Below are 20926 nucleotides of genomic sequence, written 5' to 3'. Positions count from 1 at the left end.
TAAACGTGAACAATAGAACAATAGATTAGAATAGATACATGTTTGCAAGAAAGAAGAGAGAAAAACAGTTTGATAGATGTGTACCGAAAGCGTGTAGCTGGTATCAGATATACTTACGTACATATACATATGTAACAGTAGCGTGCGCAATCGGTTCGGTTCAAGGCGTGCGACTTCGTAGGCCACTACAGAGGGGGGACATATAGGTAGGGCACGGGGACCGGGGTGAACGGGTTGGACGGCAGGGAAGATCGAGAAGGGAAGGAGGCGGCGATGGAAGAAACGGAACATCACGCTGATCGTGTCTCGTGTCAGTGTGTGTCCAATGTCCAATGCCAGTGGAACGCGACGATTCGCTTTCTGGCTCTAACTCGCTCGTCGTCAGAGAACTTGGGCCACCGGTTCGTAAACGAACTCACGGTGTTATCTAGATCGCGGCGACGAATTGTATTCGTTCGCTGATTCGTGCCCTAGATGAGGAGGATCGTGAAACCATTCACTAGAAATCGCGCTACGTTTATATCGATTCCATCCGAGGAACCGATCGAATTGTTCGTTCGTTTCTAGTGCCGAATCTCGCATCGATCGACGCATCGATCTACTATTACTATCGCCCTTGCTACCGTTATCGTTGTTACCACCGTGCGCTACACGCAAACGTCATCGTAATTATTCTACTTGACGTCGTCGTCGTCATCGTCGTCGTCTTTGTGTAACCAACTTTCCACTTGGCACAATCTTTATGTGCTTAGTCTTTACTTGAAACTATGAAGTGGTATGTGATTATCTCTTTTGAGATATACCCTCAAATTTCGATTTCCTACTCAACTTCTTCTCCTTTCTATCCCTTTCCACGAAAGAAACTTGTGTTCCTTTTCTATATGTTTCTATATCTTCTTTGCGTTCTCTAACCCGCCACTTGTTTTTACCTTTCTATATAAATACGTAAGTTTTACCGAAACGCCTGACAAATTGCGTATTTTGAACTTTAAAAAAATTACATACACGAACGTGTTCGATTGTATCCATATAATATATACGTAATACATAATATATGTATAACTTCCAAGTTTTTATAACTTAAACATGTCTATGGGAAAAAGAGGCAGAGACGACTGATCGCAACAAAGATGCTTAACATTGACACTGACTAAAATTTACAAGCAGCAAAGCTACTTAGAAAAATACCTTGGCGCGGAGAAAGATGCTACTTTACGTTTCACGACACGCACACACGCGCGCCCGCACACACACGCACGCACGCACGCACACACACGCACACACACAGAGTGGGGTCGTTTAAAAATAGACGTTTAAACTTAAATTATGCCCTCTGGCGAATGGAGTTAGTAATTTAAGCATTTCGAAATTTCATTACTTGATTTTTATTAAACATGTGCGAAAAGACGGTCGAACGCTGATGAAAAGAACAATCGCGTGTCCTCCTATTTAAAATCTCATTCGAAATCCAAAGAACCTTTGCGAACAGTTTAATCATCCAGTGAAATATTTGTTCTTTTGTCAACATAGATCGCGAAGTTCTAAAATGAAAGTAATTGTATCGTTCGTTTGCACTTATGAAACAGCTTAAGATCATTTAAATTTATAGAAACGCCTGCCTATTCACAATCGGCAATCGATAGTTCATCTTATTAACTCTAAATTAATTTTTCTATAAAAAAGACGTCCAACTTTTTTATTTACGATTATTATCCTCTGCATACATATACGTGTGTGTTGTTTTTTTCAAACGATAAATAGAATCGACCCGAATAAAAGAACAATTCTTACCTTGAGCATGACATTCGTTCACGAACATGTGAGAAATGCACGGCTTCTGCGTGACTAACAATAAATTCGCACGCACGCGATTCGGCCATGCCGTTGTTAGGTATGGTATCTGGACCAACTCTCAACTATATATCATGTCATTTACTTACATCGATCAATGTCACTAGCTGACTTAATTTGTGTCTAAACTTTCATAGATATAAAGATATCTCTTTTTCCCATCTCATCCTCAAACACATACAAACTTACAACTGCAAAGCTAAGAGAACCAGAATCTGTTTGAGATTAAACTCCTAGCCCCAATGGCTAAACATTGTCTTCGTTTGCGTATTACCGGAGGAGAAGTAACAACTTTTGAATTAGTTGTTTCGAAAAGAGGTGTTAACAAGTCGAAGCAATTACTCACATATGTAGACATTAGAACCGTTCACATTGGGATATACACACGCATAAGTAAGTAAATATATATATATATATAGGTATGGTTAGCGGAAGAAATACTTATCTGGAAACTTGAGAAATACTTGGATACTTTTTGGAAAGCTCGAAAATACTCGAAGATCGGCGCAAGTGTAAATGTACACTTACAGTTAATATGTAACAAGTTTGTAATGTCTTCCGGTTTTTAAAAAAATATACTCAATCTGTAATATCCTCTGCTCGTATCGCTTAAAATTATATTTTCATAGGTTCAAATCTTTTATACATAAAGTGCTTTCGTTTCATTAGAATCATTCACAAAAAAAAAAAATATATACGATTTACGCTGCAAAAATAATAAAAATAATAACAGTAATAATCACAAAAGAATCGTAAGTACCACGAGCACGAATATAAATACGATACAGCGATCGATATGTCTTCTATGTAAGTAGATAGGTACTTGAATCGATTTTGCATCGTGGTACAAGACATGAGAATTCTTCGGATTCATTGATTCCTGTTTAAATAAAAAGGAGAAGCCTTTATCATCTACTATTGTGTACACATCTAAACGTGTTATCCTCTGTCTTACTCTTAATGGCAATGAAAGAAATTAATCAAACAGGTGAATACGTCACGACACTATTCAAGGTAGTATCAAAAAGTTTGACTATCATCAGTAAAGATCATTTACAATTGGTAATGCGCGTATCCTATATTATTATGTCGAACGTAATAAAATATATAACTATGTAATACGTGTACATACACAGCTATTACTTGAAATTACTGAAAATGGTGTACTTACAGATTTGAGTCGTTTCCTTCTCATTAGTTTCTTCTAAGCATGAATACTCTTTATAATATTTTTTACTTTTGCGCATAGTCATGGTGTAGCCATTATTGAAGCTATTAATAAAACTACAGACAGATAAAGTATAATAACAATTATCTATGATGATCTACACACGTAAAGGAGCGTAACATGCAAAACAATGGATGGATACGTGAAAATGTTAACGGTAATAACTTTTTGCGGTGGGCGCTGTTTTGTAACACAGTAATAAAAATAGAATGGAATAGAAGAGGAAACGCTGTGAAACACGCGGTGAAGTTTTATGAAAGGATAGAAGAAAAAAGGAAAGAAAGAAAGAAAGAAAGAAAGAAGAGAGAGAAATGCGTACGGTACGGGAGGCCTAGAACGTTTAATTCCGAAATACTAATGATTGAATCGCGAAATGTTTGAAATCATAGAGGGAAAAGATAGGACGGTGAAGATCGATCGAGCATTCAGGTCGCTATCTTGCGGCGTTTATAAGCATTACGAATGCCGTGGTACGAAATCGAAAAATGGCCGTTCCATCGGTGTTTGACGGGCATATCTACTAGAGAATTGATGAACATATTTGATATGTTCGATCGGTGGTGAAAAAAGTGATCGTAAGAGCAGAAAGAACAGTGTAATAGAAATTCGGAGGAAATAAAATTAGGAAGGATCGAAGGACCGCGTTCGAGTGAGAGAAACAGTTAGGAAGGATTGGTGGGGTAGGGTGGGGTGTGGTAGGGTGAGAGTGTGGGAGGGTGAGCGAAGGAAAGGAGAGGAAGGAGGAATACGAAAGGGTGAGGTGAAGACAGAAACTAGTAGGAAGGGGAGGAAGTAGTGGTAGAAAGAATCGGGGAAAAGGGGGAAAACGAGGGAAAGGAAAGAGATGGAAACGGGAATCGTGCGGGATTGTGAAATAACATAAAGCACTGGCTGAGAAGAATTCGCATTGTGTAGAAACGTCATCAACGATTACCAAACGACATTGTTAGTGGAAATGAAGTACTAATCATATTTGGATTGGTTGGTGGATCGTGCGCGTTGAATTTAGGAAAAGCTAAATGATAATGCTATAGTACAACGAAAAGTTCTACGCGGCTAGAATTTTTTTTTTTTTTTTTAGGACGAAGGAAGCAAAGCTATATATCTTTTCCTTAGCTGCGCTTCCCCTCTTGGTTTATAATCACTAAGCTCGGCCTTGTTCGGCTCTGTTCGTAATAATAGTTAATCCAAGCTAGAACAGATTAGAAGCTCGAACAAAAATTTCTTTGGCGAAAATTTGCGTTGTTGCGGGTGCGAACAGAGAAATTTTGCAAGCGATTCGGGGCAAGGATAGCAGAAGGAACCAAACGTGACACCAGGTGACGGGTCGAACGATTAAACGTGGTTGAACGATTGGTAGAATAGACGATCGCCCCCTTCATGCCCGATGCACCCTTCGCTCGCGCGTAATCATGGCTGCCTAACACAGGGCGCTCAGTATCGACCAATTTCCTACTGTAATCGTACTATAATATGCTTTAGGTTAAAAACCTAACCTGTCACAACCGTACAGGGTGTGTCGTTTGTCTCACGTTGACAGCTGTAAAGTTCGCTGCGTCGGGTCGAGCTGTTTCGCATTTCATTTACTGCATTACGTCGCGATTCACTTTGATTCTTCTTCCATCTTTCTACCTATTCTTGCTTGCTCGCATCGTCGCTTGTCGCGTATCGGCCAGAAGCTAATACAAGACCGAAGACCTACACCAGCATGCGAATATTCTTTTTAATTTTTAACGAATCTCGTAATAGGGTTCGCTTGCGCATTCTAGGCATCCCGATCACTCTACAACATTGCAGCCAAGGAATGTAGGCGACGAAAGCACGGATCAGAATAATAATATAACTATGATGAGCGAGGATTTGCTGCAACCTGGCCATGTGGTCAAAGAACGTTGGAAAGTCGTGAGTCAATCTATATCTTCGTTTCTAAGTCTCCTTCTTTTTCTTTTGCTTCTTCAAACTACTTCAAACTTCAAAGTATCTTGTCTATTTTAGTTTACCCAGTAATTTCTTCTCTATGCAGGTCAGGAGAATAGGAGGCGGTGGGTTTGGTGAAATTTATGAAGGGCTAGACTTGATGACCAGAGAGCAAGTCGCGTTGAAAGTTGAATCAGCACGTCAATCAAAGCAAGTTCTTAAGATGGAAGTAGCAGTATTGAAAAAACTTCAGGGTATGCTGTAATCTTATAATTATATAGAACTACTAAATTAGCGTAAAAGCACAATTTGTATACCATATATACATATAATACCCAAGGTAAATGTCGCTTTTATCTTTGTTAATGAATGCTTGTCATTCCTTATTGCAGGCCGAGAACATGTGTGTAGGTTTATAGGTTGTGGCCGTAACGATCGATTCAATTATGTTGTAATGCAATTGCAAGGAAAAAATTTAGCCGAGTTACGACGTGCTCAGCCTCGTGGTGCTTTCTCATTATCTACTACTCTCCGTTTAGGACTTCAAATTCTCAAAGCAATTGAAAGCATACATCAAGTAGGCTTCCTTCATAGAGATATCAAACCTGTAAGTTTGTCTTAATTTGTACAACATACTCAGAATAGTGTTCAAAAAGATTCTTGCTATTTCTTCCACATCGCTTGTCTCTATTATCTTTTGAAATCAATTTCCAATTTGTATCGATGTAATGATTTCCTTGTTCTTTTTCCATTAATGTACAATATACACCTATGGTCATCATGTATATCACCTATGGGCATCGCATACGCATATTTTCTTCCAATTTCAGTCAGTCACCTTTACCGTTCGCATCCACTTATTTATATCATATCAAAATTTATTATCGTTATAAAATTTATGTTCAATCGAAATAAGATACATGTTCATTAAGTGAAAGATGATATTGATACTTCATGAAAATGGTATTCGTTATTAATCGCTATAGGAAAAGTTGCAACTCGTTCTATATAATTAATGTTATCTTTGCAGTCAAACTTTTCAATGGGACGACTTCCGCATACATCGAAGTTAGTTTATATGTTAGACTTTGGTTTGGCTCGTCAATTTACGACGGGTACTGGTGAAGTTAGACCACCTCGTAGCGCGGCAGGATTTAGGGGAACCGTCCGGTACGCATCGGTGAATGCGCACAAAAACAAAGAAATGGGCAGACACGACGATTTGTGGTCATTATTTTATATGTTGGTAGAGTTTGTTAATGGACAACTTCCATGGCGAAAAATAAAGGATAAAGAACAGGTATACCAATGTTATAAGTATATTCTTAGCTTAATTGACCGATACGCGTCTTCTTCACCATAAAAAAATGATCTCGCCTAAGCTTTAATGTATCGTTTTTCCTTTTCTCTCTCTCTCTCTCTCTCCGTCTCTAACTTTTTCCCTCCCTCCCACCTTCCTTCCCTTTCTCCCTTCCGCGCCTCATCCATCTTTCGTTTCTTCGTCTAGGTGGGTCTCATGAAAGAAAAGTACGATCATCGCTTACTTTTAAAACATCTTCCAGCGGATCTCCGTGTTTTTTTGGAACATATTCAGGTATGCGATCTTAATATTCTTTTACATGTTTCAAAAAACCAGCTATTTTTATTCAATATGGTTATGTGATATATAACACTTAATAGATAATGATAATATTATATTGTCTTCTAATTAATGCATGTGATCGAGCAATGAATGGAATATCCTTTTTAGAGTTTGGGATACGCAGATAAACCAGATTATGCGATGCTGGCAGGTCTATTCGAACGTTGCTTGAAACGTAGAGGAGTGAAAGCTACTGATCCCTATGATTGGGAGAGGCCATATATATCGAACGAAAGTTTACCGACTACCAGGTCTCTACCTAGCAACTATCAGGTCGCCATGCCTCCAGTACTGACCACAGCTACTACGATCAATCAAGCACCAACCACGCCGAATGTCGATACGAATAATCAAGAAAACGTCGAACCCGATAACAGAAAGGAATTAGACGTAAAGAGATTAAATAGAGACGTTTACTAGACATTACTAGCTGCGTATGAATTACGGCGGATATATTTCAGCGTATCTTTTACAGGCACAAATGGATTATGAAAGTATATGTAGAAGAAATAAACAACGTGGAGTAGAAGGATCCTCGGTGCCGTTTACATCAGCTATCAGCAATCACGGCCGAGATAAAAATTGTAACGCCACAATACCTACAATGGATAACACACATCAACAAGCTGGGCAACAAGCTCAAGGTTATTACCTTCAAAATAATATTTCGCTTATTAGAAAATATCCTAAGCGAGTGCTTAGCTTGATACCGTCATGTTTGTTCGCGTGTACCTTTACCATTTCGTTTCTACAGATTCGCCTAAAAAGAGGCGTGCAGTTTCGATGGCAGCAGAACCACAAACAGGCGTGGTAGACAACGAAGGAGACGCTTTAATGGCATCCGCTCGTTCTGCTTCAGAAGTTCCTCGCAATAAAATTGGAGCTAATGCTGCAGCGCCATTAAGGAAATCCGCAAGTGGCGCAACATTCGGTCGATTACGAGTAACATCTGCACCGGAGGCAACGCCTGGCGAGCCTCCCAGTCCTCGCGTACAAACTGAAGTCGATGCCTCTTATTGTTCCTACGACGTTACCAATCCAAAATACGTTGGCAATCAGAGCCCCGTGTGTATAAAATCGTAAAAGCTATTTACTAAAGCCGAACAATATAAAAGGTTGTTGGTTTTTAATTCATGTCTATTACTTTTTCGATGTATATCCCGACAGGTTACGGAACAAAGAGAACCGTTGAAAAGAGAACCGCGAAGAAGAACAGATGGACGTCAACAAACAAGAGCTAGTCGCGCCGCAATAAGGGACTGTTCCATAACTCAGTTCGCGCAGATAGATGACGACAATGTATCGGCGTTGCAACAAGTGACTAAAGGTGGTGGTGGCCTGACCCTCGCTTCTCAGTGGAAATCACAATTTGACGATTCCGAAGAGACTGACAACGAATGGAAAGGAGAGAATTTACAGAGTCCCGAGCATAAAGGGACCAACATGCCAATTATGGTTCCGCAGGTAACTGTTTAAAATGATCATGTTATCATAAGTTACGTTACAGAATCCAATTTCGATAGTCAAGTTTTTAATTAAGTTTTACATACAAATAAAAAGTTTCCACGGTCTGTTTTGATACGTATTATTGCGAATAATTGATTTGATTTTATCAAATTTCAATATATAGTCGACAGTTGGTAGTGATGCTGTGACCATCGCAACTTCAGTACCTGCATCTATCGATGCGAAAACGACAGTGGTTCAATCAACCACGTCGATTGCACCGCAACATTCAATAATACCAACTGCCCTCTCACGAATAAGTGAAGATTCTACGAAGCCTGCGGCTCCTCATAGGTGCTTAAATATTGCTGGCATTGAGAAATATCCGGATCTTCAAAGTGCGCTTCCTCGCGCTTGGAGTGTTCCTGCGTTGGCGCCGCATGTTCGCGCGTACCTTGAAGCACCGTTGGTCCGTAACCGTTTTATATATATCATACGTATTTGATGTTTTATAAAGCTACGTATTGTTTTCCAATAACAGGTTCAACAAGCTGCATTCGATGATTTGTTGTACGAGGTTGATGTCATGAGAAATGTAGCTACACGTTACGACGAACCGAGACAAAGCCCTCCACCACGAAGAGCGAGCGTACCAGCAGTTGCTTTTTCACCACCGAACACAATACCCAGCACACCTGGAGGAGAAGAAGAGGAGGAAGCAGTGGCTGGAAGACTAGAAATTAGAGTAGTTGATGCAACAGGTGGTGCAACCGTTGTACAAACCACCGCGGATAGAGAGCCATTGCAAAGTAAATATAGAAACGCTTTAATTTACTATATTTTTACTCGATCTCGAAAGTTTTTAAAGATTTGATTACTATGTTAGTATCGCAGTGCTGTTTTTGTTGCTGGCGGTGATATGTTTTTGTTGCGTCTATTATCGTATCATATCATATGTCGCTATTACCTTCTCGATTTTACATTCATTTAATGCAATTTTATAGAAAAAATGACAAACGGTACAGTAGACAGTCCGGCTATCCTAGATAATCCTAATCCGGAAAAGGAAGAACCATCGATATACGACGATGCTGTTGAAAATCGAGCGCCTATCGATGATACCGTACACAAGGAGAACAACACTATCACTGCCTCGACCACTATACCGAACGTAGTACCACTTCGTGAATATAAGGACGACAAAGAAAAGGAGATCTCTAATAGGACTTATAATACTGTCAGCAAAATTCCAATTCCTGTTAAAAGTCCGAGATGTTCGTTATCGGAATCAACACCAGAAACGAATACGCAAAATACCAAAAGCATCATGGGAAATGAAGTAGAAATATCGTCTACACCTGCGGCTACAGCCAGAGAAAAAGATGCTAGTTAGTAAGACTTTTTTTTTTAGCTTACACTGTAATTTTATGATCCTATCTTCCCGAACTCACATGCGTTACATGTTTTAATACTGTACAGATTCGATTGTACAAGCTTTACGAGTTTAACGTTCTTCACGAGTTTGATCGTTTTTGTAATTGATAAAGTTTGCAGGGTGAAAATTCCTTAAAAACGACAAAGCCATCGTTGATATATATATATTGCTTTCCTTGCAGGATTACAATGTCTAACTTCCACACGAATATCACGCACAATACCCGGTAGCCGCTCCCTTATTGATTTCAATGTCCTTGAAATATGTTGTCAGTCATCGTTCTGAACAACTTTATTCTATAAATATCATGACTGCTCAGTCTTAGATTTCGAGTTATACATGCAAGTATGTTTCGTATTATATACGTCGCGTAAAACTGGTTTTCAATATATCATATAGACCTTTTTCAATATCTTCATAGCAATATATAAGCAATGGGAAGAAATAATAAAAATTCCAGTCACTGAATTCCAAATGGAAAGGAATAGGTAGGATTAGACTATTGAAGTGGTGGCGAGCCGCGTAGAGCAGTAAAAATGGGTGATTTAAATTCAATGACGTTAGAAAAAAGAGAAAATACTCGGTCTACCAGGGATAAGTACTACATGTATTCTATCGGCAAATTTCTCAGAACTTATTTGTTACACGAAAGACACTAATCGGCTGTACAACCGAGCAGTAACGATACCAATTATAGTGTAGCTACAGCAAAACAATTATAATTGGGACACACGCACGAATATACACGCAATAATTATAATGTCTAATATACAATTTTGTATAAAATATAGAAAGTAAGTACATACAAATATAATACGAAACATAATTTTGTGTATAACTTGAAAACTAAAACGAGAGCACCCATTATATTTACATATATATGAAGAAGTTGTTCAGAATGATGATCTTGACAATATGTTAAAAAAAAGAGATATCGAAATCGATGAGGAGTTAGCTATTTGGCGTATTCAGCTACCTATATACGTATATATATATATATTAAACACACACACATATATTAAAACTTCAGCAAAGAATCAATTCAGAAAGATTACAATGAGGAAGAGTACATTATAAGGAAAAATATTTATAATCGTTTGTTTGGAAAATTATAGTTTAAATTGTTTAGTTCCACTTTCTTCGTTTGCTTTTCTTTTACCTGTAAAGGTGCCCAGCCACAGAAATGCCACAGAGATGCCACAGAGATGCCACAGAGATGCCACACAGTACTATTATCATTTGAAAATTGTACATCTTTCCTTCGACTATTACTTATTCTTTTTTATTACGTCTGCAATGCGCTGATATGTGTGCGTATACATGTATCTGCACACATCCGTTGTTTGATTGATAAATTATATATCGAAGATTCTAAGAACATACACTATTAAATCAAAAGGTTTTCAATTCCTAAGTAATTGGACGGAGGGAAGGAAGGGGAAGGAAATGGAAAGTTGTATTTTTCGTATTTTGGACAGCAATTTATAACGATTAGGATTGGTTATAGCTTCTTAGCGATACTAATATTAATAAATTTTAGCTGTCAAGGGCAAACGCTTGACAGTGGAGGTATTGCGGCGCTGCTTGGCATTGCCCGATGAACCATCGATCTTTTCACCATTAACGTCGGCTAATTCGACAGAAGATGAAAATTTAACTGGATGTACTCCTGCGTTACGTCGCCGAAGGCAAAGCGAAAAATATGTGACCGATGCCAGCCAATTAAATCTTCGATTTCAAAGACCGCAACGCAGAATCAGATCCCATTCTGAAGTATTATCCAAGTTTTCTCCTAGAGGAGTACCTTCGCATCTTTTAGGAGAGACGGCTAAACGTACCGACGAGAGTAGCGACAATGACTCTGATAATAGTGGTCCACCGAATGCTCAACCACCACCACCTCCTACATCTCTGCCTCCTCATATTGCAGAAAATAATGCTAGGTATTTATATGACTGTCGTGTATATATATATACACATATATATACACATATAGTTGGCTATGCGTGTTAATTGTCGAATATTCATTCATTTAAATTACAGATGTCGCAGATTTCGACCTATATCAGATGGGACAATAATCAGCAAAGAATGGTGAGATACAGTATCTGCGGAGGCGAATTCAAGTATTTGTTTGTATCGACGATCGGCAGAGACCTTGCGATCTGCTCGTTCGAATGTCTGGAATCTTTCTTTCCGTATGAGAGAAAGCAAGAAAGTAATATTAATTTCACGATGATTTGATTCAAAGTGTCGCATAAAAGTTGTTAATTTTTCCGTGAAGGGAAAACATAAGAAATCGTATCACGTGAGAAACCATTGCTTTCTTAGGTAAAGCAATTTTGATTAAAACGCTAAACGTTAAAGCGAAATGAATATGACTCGAAGAAATGCTATGAAATGTTTCGAGTTCCCCGCGTCAAATGAGTTAGAAATTCTTTTAGATCAAGTTGCAGATGCAGTTGTGTATTTCATTCTGCTGTAAGACCCTGTTGCAAAAAATCATATGAATTGGTGGTGCTTCAAAGAATGTACTTCCTAGTCTACAAAGGTATGTGACGACAGGATAAAGTTCGTTAAATATTTATCAGGTACATACGTTAACAAAGACACAACTACGGTTCGAAACGAATTATTCCTTCAAAAAAAAAAAAAAAAAAAAAAAAAAAAAGAAACAAAGAAAAAAGAAGAAAAAGAAAAAGAAAACAAAAAAAAGAAGAAGAAGAAAGAAGAAAAAAAGAAAGGCATATCTCCTTCTCCTTTTTCTCTAGTCGTCGTCGTCGTCGTCGTCGTCGTCGTCGTCGTCGTCGTCGTCGTCTTCACCGCCGCCACAACCGCCACCGCCACCGCCACCGCCACCGCCACCGCCACCGCCACCGCCATCGCCATCGCCATCGCCATCGCCATCGCCATCGCCACCGTTCCTGCTCGCTACCATTCACTGTTCTCTTATTCTTATCCCTTCCTTCCTTGTCCTCCCTTCCTTGTCCTAATCGTCTTCCCATTTTTTACGCACCTCTGCTTTAAGCGAAATTCTTTCTACAAAATACTCATTTTCTGAATATTGCAATCCCGTTATCTGCACTTTGTAGGAAATTGTATCGCAAAATTTTAGTTGTTCACCGATGTAAGAAGAGACTGTACGACGTTGTTCTTATCGATTATGCATTTAGCGAACAGAGAAATTTGAATATAAGGGCAAATTGTAGGAAATAACTTTTACTAATTGAACAAAACTTTCCGTGATAGTTTTCATACAAAACTAATGTACGATGGATCACGATATAGATGGTCAAAATCGATATTGGATATACAGAATGACGCTAACTGTTGTACCGTATTTATTTTAAATACATAGTAGTTTTAAACGAATTTTCGCGAGTTATGAAGGTAACCGGTACTCTTTGAAAAACCACCATTACGCAACTAATAAAGGATAGCAAGAAAGGATGGTTAACGTTAAAATAACAGTTATATCCTCGAGAAAATGTATATCTCGTCCGAATTATCGTTTTATGGATGTGTAACGTATTAGCTAACCGCTTGTATTAAGGCTGCCACGAAAGATAGATGAATTCAATTACGAGATCACGATTTATCACTTGTCAATATAAGCAAGCCTTCTTCGATTGTTTGACAAATTTTTCGTCATCGAGATTTAAGCGATGGAAAAACTGTATTAATAAATAAGTACTCGAAGAGAATGTTATAGTTAGATTATATATAATCACGCGTATTTGTCTTGCACTTCCCGATAACGCGATTTTTCCAAACACTTAAAAATCCGCAATCGAAACAAACATAGTGATGCATAAAACTAGTCAAGTAGAATCCTTTAGTATTCTATTAATGAAACCAAATTTGCGCATAGAGTTATAAATATTATACTTGTACAAAATAGTTTAGGATTTATTTTGTGCAATGATCGAAATAACGTTAAAGATACGATGAGATAGCTTTAAGTTAATGTCACGAGAATAATTTCGCAATATGAAAACAAGTGTGCAGTATGCGCGAGCAAAAACTATGGGATTATCGTAGACGAAATGAGGAACGGAGTGATACGCGAGTCTATCAAGTGCATATTAATCCGTGTACGTATACACACGAATATGTATATCGTCATACTACATTTGTTCGTGCACTCGCGTTTCCAAACTTCATCTCTCAACTCATCTAAAATTTTTTGTGCGAACGTACGTAACTTTACAATGGAAAAGTGCCAGCGACGATGAATATACTGTGTGTAAATCGGTAATGAATCTGTAATTGAAGATAAAGTGTACGTTTGAATGTAAACAAATACGCATAATACAGCTCATTGGATGTATCTCTATAATCTAGTATATTTGAATGTATCTCTAATCTATAATAGAAAAGTATCATAAGTCACTTATACCATTCACTTTGAAAGTTCGCACTCTGTTAAAAATAAAGAAACAGTGTGCGTTTTGTTTTCGAAACTACATAGAACTTGTCATTGATGCATCGTTTGAGCGAATAGGAAATATTTTATCGAAAATTAAGGAACCGTAAAACGTATTGAAAAGATACGAATTCCGCGCGTAAATATTGCACACATCTATTCTATATGAAAACATACATATTTTCCATAAATGTCAAATCAGATTCATTAATTTACTTTGAAACTTTTAATAGATTACAGAGAGTAAATAAATGACTCATAAAGCTACCAATGCATATATATGTATATGTGCGTAATTATGTTTTAAGGACTATCGCGTGTAATCACAAGGGATATGTTTACTCAACAATAATTGAAAGCAAACAGATAATCTCGTGCAATACAAGTACAAATGAAATGAAAAACTACCAAATTTTTATTTTTAGCGATTGATAACTATATTTTTTTTTAATATCACAGTTAATCCACGAAAGTTTAATCCACGAAAAATGTTAAATATATTAAATAATAAATAACTGACGTACACTGACGACATGAAAAATCTAAAATCAGTTTCATTACATCATCATTCATTACATCGTATTGACTGTGTCTCTATCGTCTCCGTCGTCGTAAGTGCGTACGTACTGGCTTATACTTACTTATTAACCTACAATCATACATTTTGCATCCATGTGTTGTCATATTCGTATTCCCGCTTTCCCATACTGTTAACCATTTTCTATTCATTTAATCGTTAAAAGATACCAATGAGTATCAGTGTACGCCGCTTCGCCGCGTCGGTGGTAATATGTCCTCTCTAAAGTTTACGAAAAATTATAGTTTGATACTTTAGAATCTAGAATCTCGTCACGTTTGATAGCGTCATTATCATAGTGTTATAACAAGTAAATATTTTACGTAAACATTTACAGGAATTTGTGCAAGTGCGACAAGGACGTTTGTTTAAACGTTGTTAAACGTTCGATATCACAAAGTCGAATCGATCGACTTATATACATACATGTACCTATGCGTATGATACTTAGTAAGTATATATATGTCAGGCAAGGACGTATAATATAACCTCTTTTCTCGAAGCTGTAAAAGGTAAAAAAATTAAAAGTAAAATATCGAAATACAATGATCGACACAGTGTATCGATATGACCATTTCGTTAAAATCATTATTACAAATTTCATTATCACAGCCAACGAGATAAATTATAAATATAAAAGAATGGCGAAATGTATATCCAACTTGAGTTTTTATTTCAGATGATGTTTCTTATTAATAGATTTCTCTTTATTCAAAGATTGCTATGTATCCCTATTGCTGCTATTGGATATTATTTAGAAGGGTTTATATCCCGTCGTTATACACCTCCAACTGCACCAGTAATAGAGCAACGCGAAGAAAGATTATTAGCCAATATGAATTCTATGTCTGATGAAAAAAGGCATTCTCCGTTGGAAGTTAATCTTCCACCCTCCTTGTCTGTATAATTATTTATATAATTTAAGTATGTATTAGGAGAGAATGTAATACATAACATACTTTTATTCTAATTATTAGAACATAATAGTCAAAATACAATTGTATCGTATACAGAGAATAAGTATGTATTTTCTATGCTACTACTCCAAACTTGTATATAACGGTATGACGGTAAAGTTGTCCAGGTTCAAGTATGCTATTTGGAAAATTTTCCTGTAAGTATTAAAGCAAAGATATTAACTTGAAATGATATATTGAAGCGGAGATTTAGTTTGTTTATCATTGTTTAGTCATTTGTAACTAAAAACTATCATTTAGCCTTAAACCTTAATTTTCACACTTACATGATTGACTGCATCCGGATAATTTTGTGTTTCTAAACAGAATGCACCATGTTTGAAGTATGTGGTTCCGTTTTTCCCCCTAATACCCGGGGTCTCGCGCTCGGGTAAAGAGTTGGCTGTATAAAATTGCACTCCAGGCTGATTCGAAAAAACTTGTAAATATCTTCCAGAAGTAGGATGTAAAACTTTGGCAACAAGATTTCTTTCGTTTGCGGTATCGTTTACCCTTAAACAAAAATTATAATCGTATCCACCACCTGGTACTTTGTCAATAACATCTCCAAGTATGGTCGAGTTTCTCAAGTCCATCACGGTACCGAGGACCGATCGTATTTCTCCAGTAGGAATACTTTCTGTGTCGGTGACTGTCCAATGATCCGCATTTAAAGTAAACTGATGTTTGTATAGTTCGCTTGCGTTACCATCCTGAAATGTATCCAATTAAAGCTAATTACAATGAAAATCAGAATGTACGAAGAGAAGCAAATCATGTCAGCGAAGGCATAAAACATGATAAATTTCTAAACTGATTGATTTACGAACATGACCAGCTAGATTGAAGTAACTATGATTAGTCAAGTTAATAGGAGTAGCTTTGCCGACGAAAACTTTCATCTCGATGCGTAACTCTCCATCGATGGTTAATTGAAAAGTGACCGAAACTATTGCATCTCCAGGATAACCTTCGTCACCGTCCTCGCTTAGCAAAGAAAGTACAAGCTGGTTATACTGAATAGCGGCATTCCATATTTTTGAACTCCACCCTTTAAAGCCCCCGTGAAGACTATTTTGTCCTGCATTCTTAGCTAAATGGTACTTTTTCCCGTTCAATGTGAATTCCCCATTTTTTATACGGTTCGCGACTCTTCCTATCGTCGCACCAAAATACGGTTTATAAGCCGTGGACGAGTAATCTACAAAAGAAATCGCTCGAAAGGAAAAAGAAAAGAATGAAAGAACGAACAAATATGTATGTATATTATTTGAAATCAAAGTTTTTTTATTTGATCAAATCAAATAAAATCCATCACGCGAATGAATCAAATAAGTATACAAAGGCAAAAGATTGTCCTATACCTTCTACTTTATCGAAACCTAAAACGATGTCCGCTATTCTTCCATCTTTGTCTGGAGTTCTAATAGATGTTATTGTTGCACCGTACGTTACGATGTCCACCTCCTGACCCGCGTTATTTTTTAAAGTGTACTTCTCAATGCTTTGACCATCGACAGATCCCCATTTTGTACAAGATATTAATTGTTCGCCATTCGAATCCATAATCGATCTAATCGGTACGGAAATTATGTGTACGAAACATCGATTGCAATATTTATATTTATATAATGCGCTCACGCACGCACGCACGGGGGCTAAAGTTCGTCTTAATGGAAATAAAAATATTGCCATTTTTGTTTTCTATCAATCAGTGATAATTCTAATCATTCTCTGATTTGAATATTTATCTAAATTACCACAGAAAAGAACATTGCCAAGGCATAAACCGCCAACTCTACCATACGATAAGCTCCAACGGGAACAATTGCTATTGATATTAATTAATAACAATTGTTCTTATTAGTTCATAAACAAATTGCGTTCGTTACGTAAAAACCGAAGACATAGATAGACCGAAAGAAGACAGAAAAAACAAAATTGTAAAGCTAATTCCGACGTCCGGACGCTATTCTAAAAACGTGAAAATCATAATAGATTAAAGATTTCTAAATCTGTAATTGGTTTATTAAAATATAGTTATTTGCTTCGAGATTAATTCATTCAAGTTTATGTTTCTTTCTGTATTCTCTCTAAATCATTCGTTAATTATTCAAGTTTGTTTAATCGAAAACTCATAAACAGTGGTAGAGTACTTTAGCACTCCACGGGCAACGATCTAATCTGAAATTCCTCAAGTTGCTGAACGGCCACGCAACGCTATTCGATAGCTTTCAATGCGTAGAATCCGAAAACACAACTCTTAACTTTAGGAATTCAGTGAACGTTTTTAGAGTACTTGACAGCTTGCTTTGACGCCAACGAGACGAAGCAGTAAACGTAAATAAAATTTTGAATACCGCGACTGCAAGCGTTTACATCTACTGCCATGTCTCGTTCGACAGGCTATATACGTATGTACTACCTGGTATTACATATACATACATACGTACATACATTATACAAATTCATATCGATTCATGTTGCGATTCAACATTATACAAATTATTTGTAGTTTTTATACTCTTATCTTTAAAGTTAAAGGTAATTGCAATCTTACTTAAATAACAAACAAACTGTTATTGCCACACAACGAGAAAATTGCATGATGACAGCAGTATGGCAGCACTGTAACCAACTTATTCAACAAAGCACTGAAAATCTCTCTCTAAATGTCTCTCGTTACGATGTTTATATAAGTACACGCCGCGCGTATCTCCTATCATTTTGTCATTGGATGATTATATTTTCTTTCATTGAGACTAAAAACAATAGAGATAAAATAAATGATCATATATTTATCTCTCAACTGGAAAAAGATATAATTGTTACAGCTATAAAACATTGTTTCGTCGCAATATATATACGTAGCTTATATGGTTATGAAAAGAAAAAAAAAAAAAAGAAAAAAAAAAGAAAGAGAAAAGAATCAGAAAAAGAATTTATCTAATCTGTTTTGATTATATGGTAAAACCGACCGATCATAGTATATCTGCGATATCTTAACGTAAGAATTTTCTCTATCTACACCCTTGGACAAAAAGATAGCACATGTGTGCTATCATTAATTTCTCATAGATAGAGTCCGAATTTCCCAAGTTTGACGAATGGCATATAAACAGTACCTTGTAGTAATAAGGTATATGAGCTTGAAACTGTATCTTCGCTATTCCTCTTGTATTTATCAACAATGATTGTGAAATCCGGTCGGCGAAATGATAGCACACTTTCAAAAGTTGTAGTGTTTATTATCTACTAAATTGTACAAAAATAAAAAACCTTTTAAAATTTAATAATGTGTGGATCCTCCCTTATTCTCCACCACCTCCAGCATTCGTTTCGGCAAAGAACGATATAGTTTTCTAATATAATCCAGCGATATATTTCTCCATTCCTCTTCAAGGCACTTTTTTAACTGATTAATACTTTCAAATTGCCTATTTTCTCTATAAACGGCATTGCTTAATTTACTCCAACAGTTTTCGATTATGTTTAAATCGGGGGAGCATGCAGGCCAGTCCAAAACTGCAATATTTTCTGTTGAAAAATATTCTTTCACAACCTTAGCGGTGTGAACTGCAGCATTATCTTGCTGAAAAATAAAATCTTGTCTCGCAATATGTGTTGCGTACTTTGCAATTTGATTTTGTATCAAATTACGATAGGTTATAGCATTCATCTTGCTGCGAATTGATATTAAATCAGTCTTTCCGTTATACCCAATACCTGCCCAAAGCATAATGCTACCTCCACCCATTTGACGCCGTATTTGTGACAATTTTTTTTTTCTTACATCATGATAGTAAAAATTGAATCCATCTGGGCCATCTAAATTAAATCTTTTTTTATCTGTAAATATAACTTTCCTCCACTTCTTGTTCCACCGTATATGTTCTTTTGCAAAATATAATCGATGCTCCTTGTGAATCTGCTTTAGAGCTGGTCTTCGTTTTAATTTCATCCGCTTTATGTGCGCGGATTGTTGTAGTACACGTCTGACATTCCGAGGATTAGTTTTTACGCCAACTTTTTCTGCAATTTCACGTGACGTGAGAAGCGAATTTGACGCGGCACGTAAAATTGCACGTTTTTCACGAGTACTAATCGCGGAAGGTCTCCCACTGCTTTTTTTTGTTCCATAATTATTTACATCTTTCAGTAAATTATAAATGACTTTCCGACTTCTACTGAGAACTTTTGCAATTTTAGAAATAGTAAAGTTTTCTTTCTTTAATTTCAAAACTGTTTGAATCTCTTCACTATTTAGCTGTTTTCCACGTCCCATTGTTTGAATCGAAATTTGTAAGGTTTCTAATGAAATTCTTCTACTTTTCACTACGTCTACACCACTCAGAATACACAGAAATACTAAGGAATGGAAACAAAATGCTTGGTGTGCTATCATTTCGCCGACCGGATTTCACAATCATTGTTGATAAATACAAGAGGAATAGCGAAGATACAGTTTCAAGCTCATATACCTTATTACTACAAGGTACTGTTTATATGCCATTCGTCAAACTTGGGAAATTCGGACTCTATCTATGAGAAATTAATGATAGCACACATGTGCTATCTTTTTGTCCAAGGGTGTACATGTTAAGATTCTAAAATCCTTTTAGTAAATAATTTCAATTACGTTCGAGTATTCTCATTGCGTTTGTCATATTCGTCGAAATCGGGAAATAAAATCGAAATTTTTCGGATAGCTTAGTAGCCTGGATGGTACAAAATTTACGTGTCTTCTCGATATATCGAGTAACTTAATAATGTGTTGTTATCACCGTTTGTTTTCGATGACCTCGTCAAAAATAAATTGTTATTTGAGATAACAAGTGTTTTGCTTTCTACATATTGAAATTGCAATTACAGGACAAAACAGCGAAACGAGATAGAAAGGAGTTTTGTTAAAAAAAAAAGTTCACTTTTGAACTAAATTATGATATATATATATATATTAACATTTAAATGTATTTACATGTACGTACATATATGTTGTTGCAACAGCTTGACGAGCGAATTTGCTTAGATATAGAGAGATAGAGTTCGTTTTTCTTTCAATTTTGTTTCTTTGTGTTTCACGTGATAAATACATATATATGTATAACCGAAACACTAATATATACCTTTTGGCTGTATACGATGCAGTCTGCTGACAATAACGTTTCGAAATTTCGAAATTATATTAATTCAAAAACAGAAGAGCGGAACAAAGGATCTTGCCGAATATTGTCCAAGCTTACTTGCGCTGACAATTGATGATTATTTCTGTTTCTCGTAGTGTTCACAGTTTTGGTCCCTGTATTCGAATTCTTCGTATTCTTTCACCAACAAGTCGAAATTGTTCCTCAAGACAAAATAAAATGTCACAGTTGAGTTCGTAGAAGGCAAATTCAGCTTAGGCACGAATGGTGTAAACAAGTGCTCTGGTATATATAATACTTCCTC

General features: G+C 36.7%; 2 protein-coding genes across 7 annotated transcripts; one reads left to right on the top strand and one right to left on the bottom strand.

Annotated features, from left to right (window-relative positions):
• Nucleotides 1–292: 292 nt before the first annotated feature.
• LOC132910705 (tau-tubulin kinase homolog Asator) lies at nucleotides 293–13858 on the top strand. Of its 4 annotated transcripts, none has more exons than XM_060966603.1 (15): nucleotides 293–775; nucleotides 4849–4981; nucleotides 5103–5250; nucleotides 5389–5603; nucleotides 6027–6296; nucleotides 6504–6590; nucleotides 6747–7028; nucleotides 7114–7282; nucleotides 7393–7703; nucleotides 7806–8102; nucleotides 8269–8553; nucleotides 8626–8893; nucleotides 9089–9472; nucleotides 11060–11462; nucleotides 11563–13858. In XM_060966603.1, the coding sequence occupies exons 1-15, from the start codon at nucleotides 768–770 to the stop codon at nucleotides 11615–11617; spliced, it is 3315 nt and encodes a 1104-aa protein (XP_060822586.1). In that variant the 5' UTR covers nucleotides 293–767; the 3' UTR covers nucleotides 11618–13858. The 4 variants fall into 4 exon arrangements, with proteins under 4 accessions (XP_060822586.1, XP_060822610.1, XP_060822594.1 ...); XM_060966627.1 differs by lacking the exon at nucleotides 293–775 and adding an exon at nucleotides 3496–3834; XM_060966611.1 differs by lacking the exon at nucleotides 293–775 and adding an exon at nucleotides 3846–4024.
• Nucleotides 13859–15466: 1608 nt separating this feature from the next.
• Nucleotides 15467–20895, bottom strand: LOC132910952 (galactose mutarotase-like). Of its 3 annotated transcripts, none has more exons than XM_060967193.1 (5): nucleotides 20605–20895; nucleotides 16843–17051; nucleotides 16309–16679; nucleotides 15766–16191; nucleotides 15467–15634 (listed from the first exon to the last, which is right to left on the bottom strand). In XM_060967193.1, exons 2-5 carry the CDS (start codon nucleotides 17042–17044, stop codon nucleotides 15554–15556), a joined length of 1080 nt encoding a protein of 359 aa, XP_060823176.1. In that variant the 5' UTR covers nucleotides 17045–17051; nucleotides 20605–20895; the 3' UTR covers nucleotides 15467–15553. The 3 variants fall into 3 exon arrangements, with proteins under 3 accessions (XP_060823176.1, XP_060823167.1, XP_060823158.1); XM_060967184.1 differs by lacking the exon at nucleotides 20605–20895 and adding an exon at nucleotides 18039–18498; XM_060967175.1 differs by lacking the exon at nucleotides 20605–20895 and having other exon boundaries at nucleotides 16843–17627.
• Between the last annotated feature and the right edge of the window lie 31 nt (nucleotides 20896–20926).

This window comes from Bombus pascuorum, chromosome 1, assembly GCF_905332965.1.
Source record: "Bombus pascuorum chromosome 1, iyBomPasc1.1, whole genome shotgun sequence".
NCBI classification, from domain to species: domain Eukaryota; kingdom Metazoa; phylum Arthropoda; class Insecta; order Hymenoptera; family Apidae; genus Bombus; species Bombus pascuorum.
This window is presented reverse-complemented; position numbering and strand designations above follow the sequence as displayed.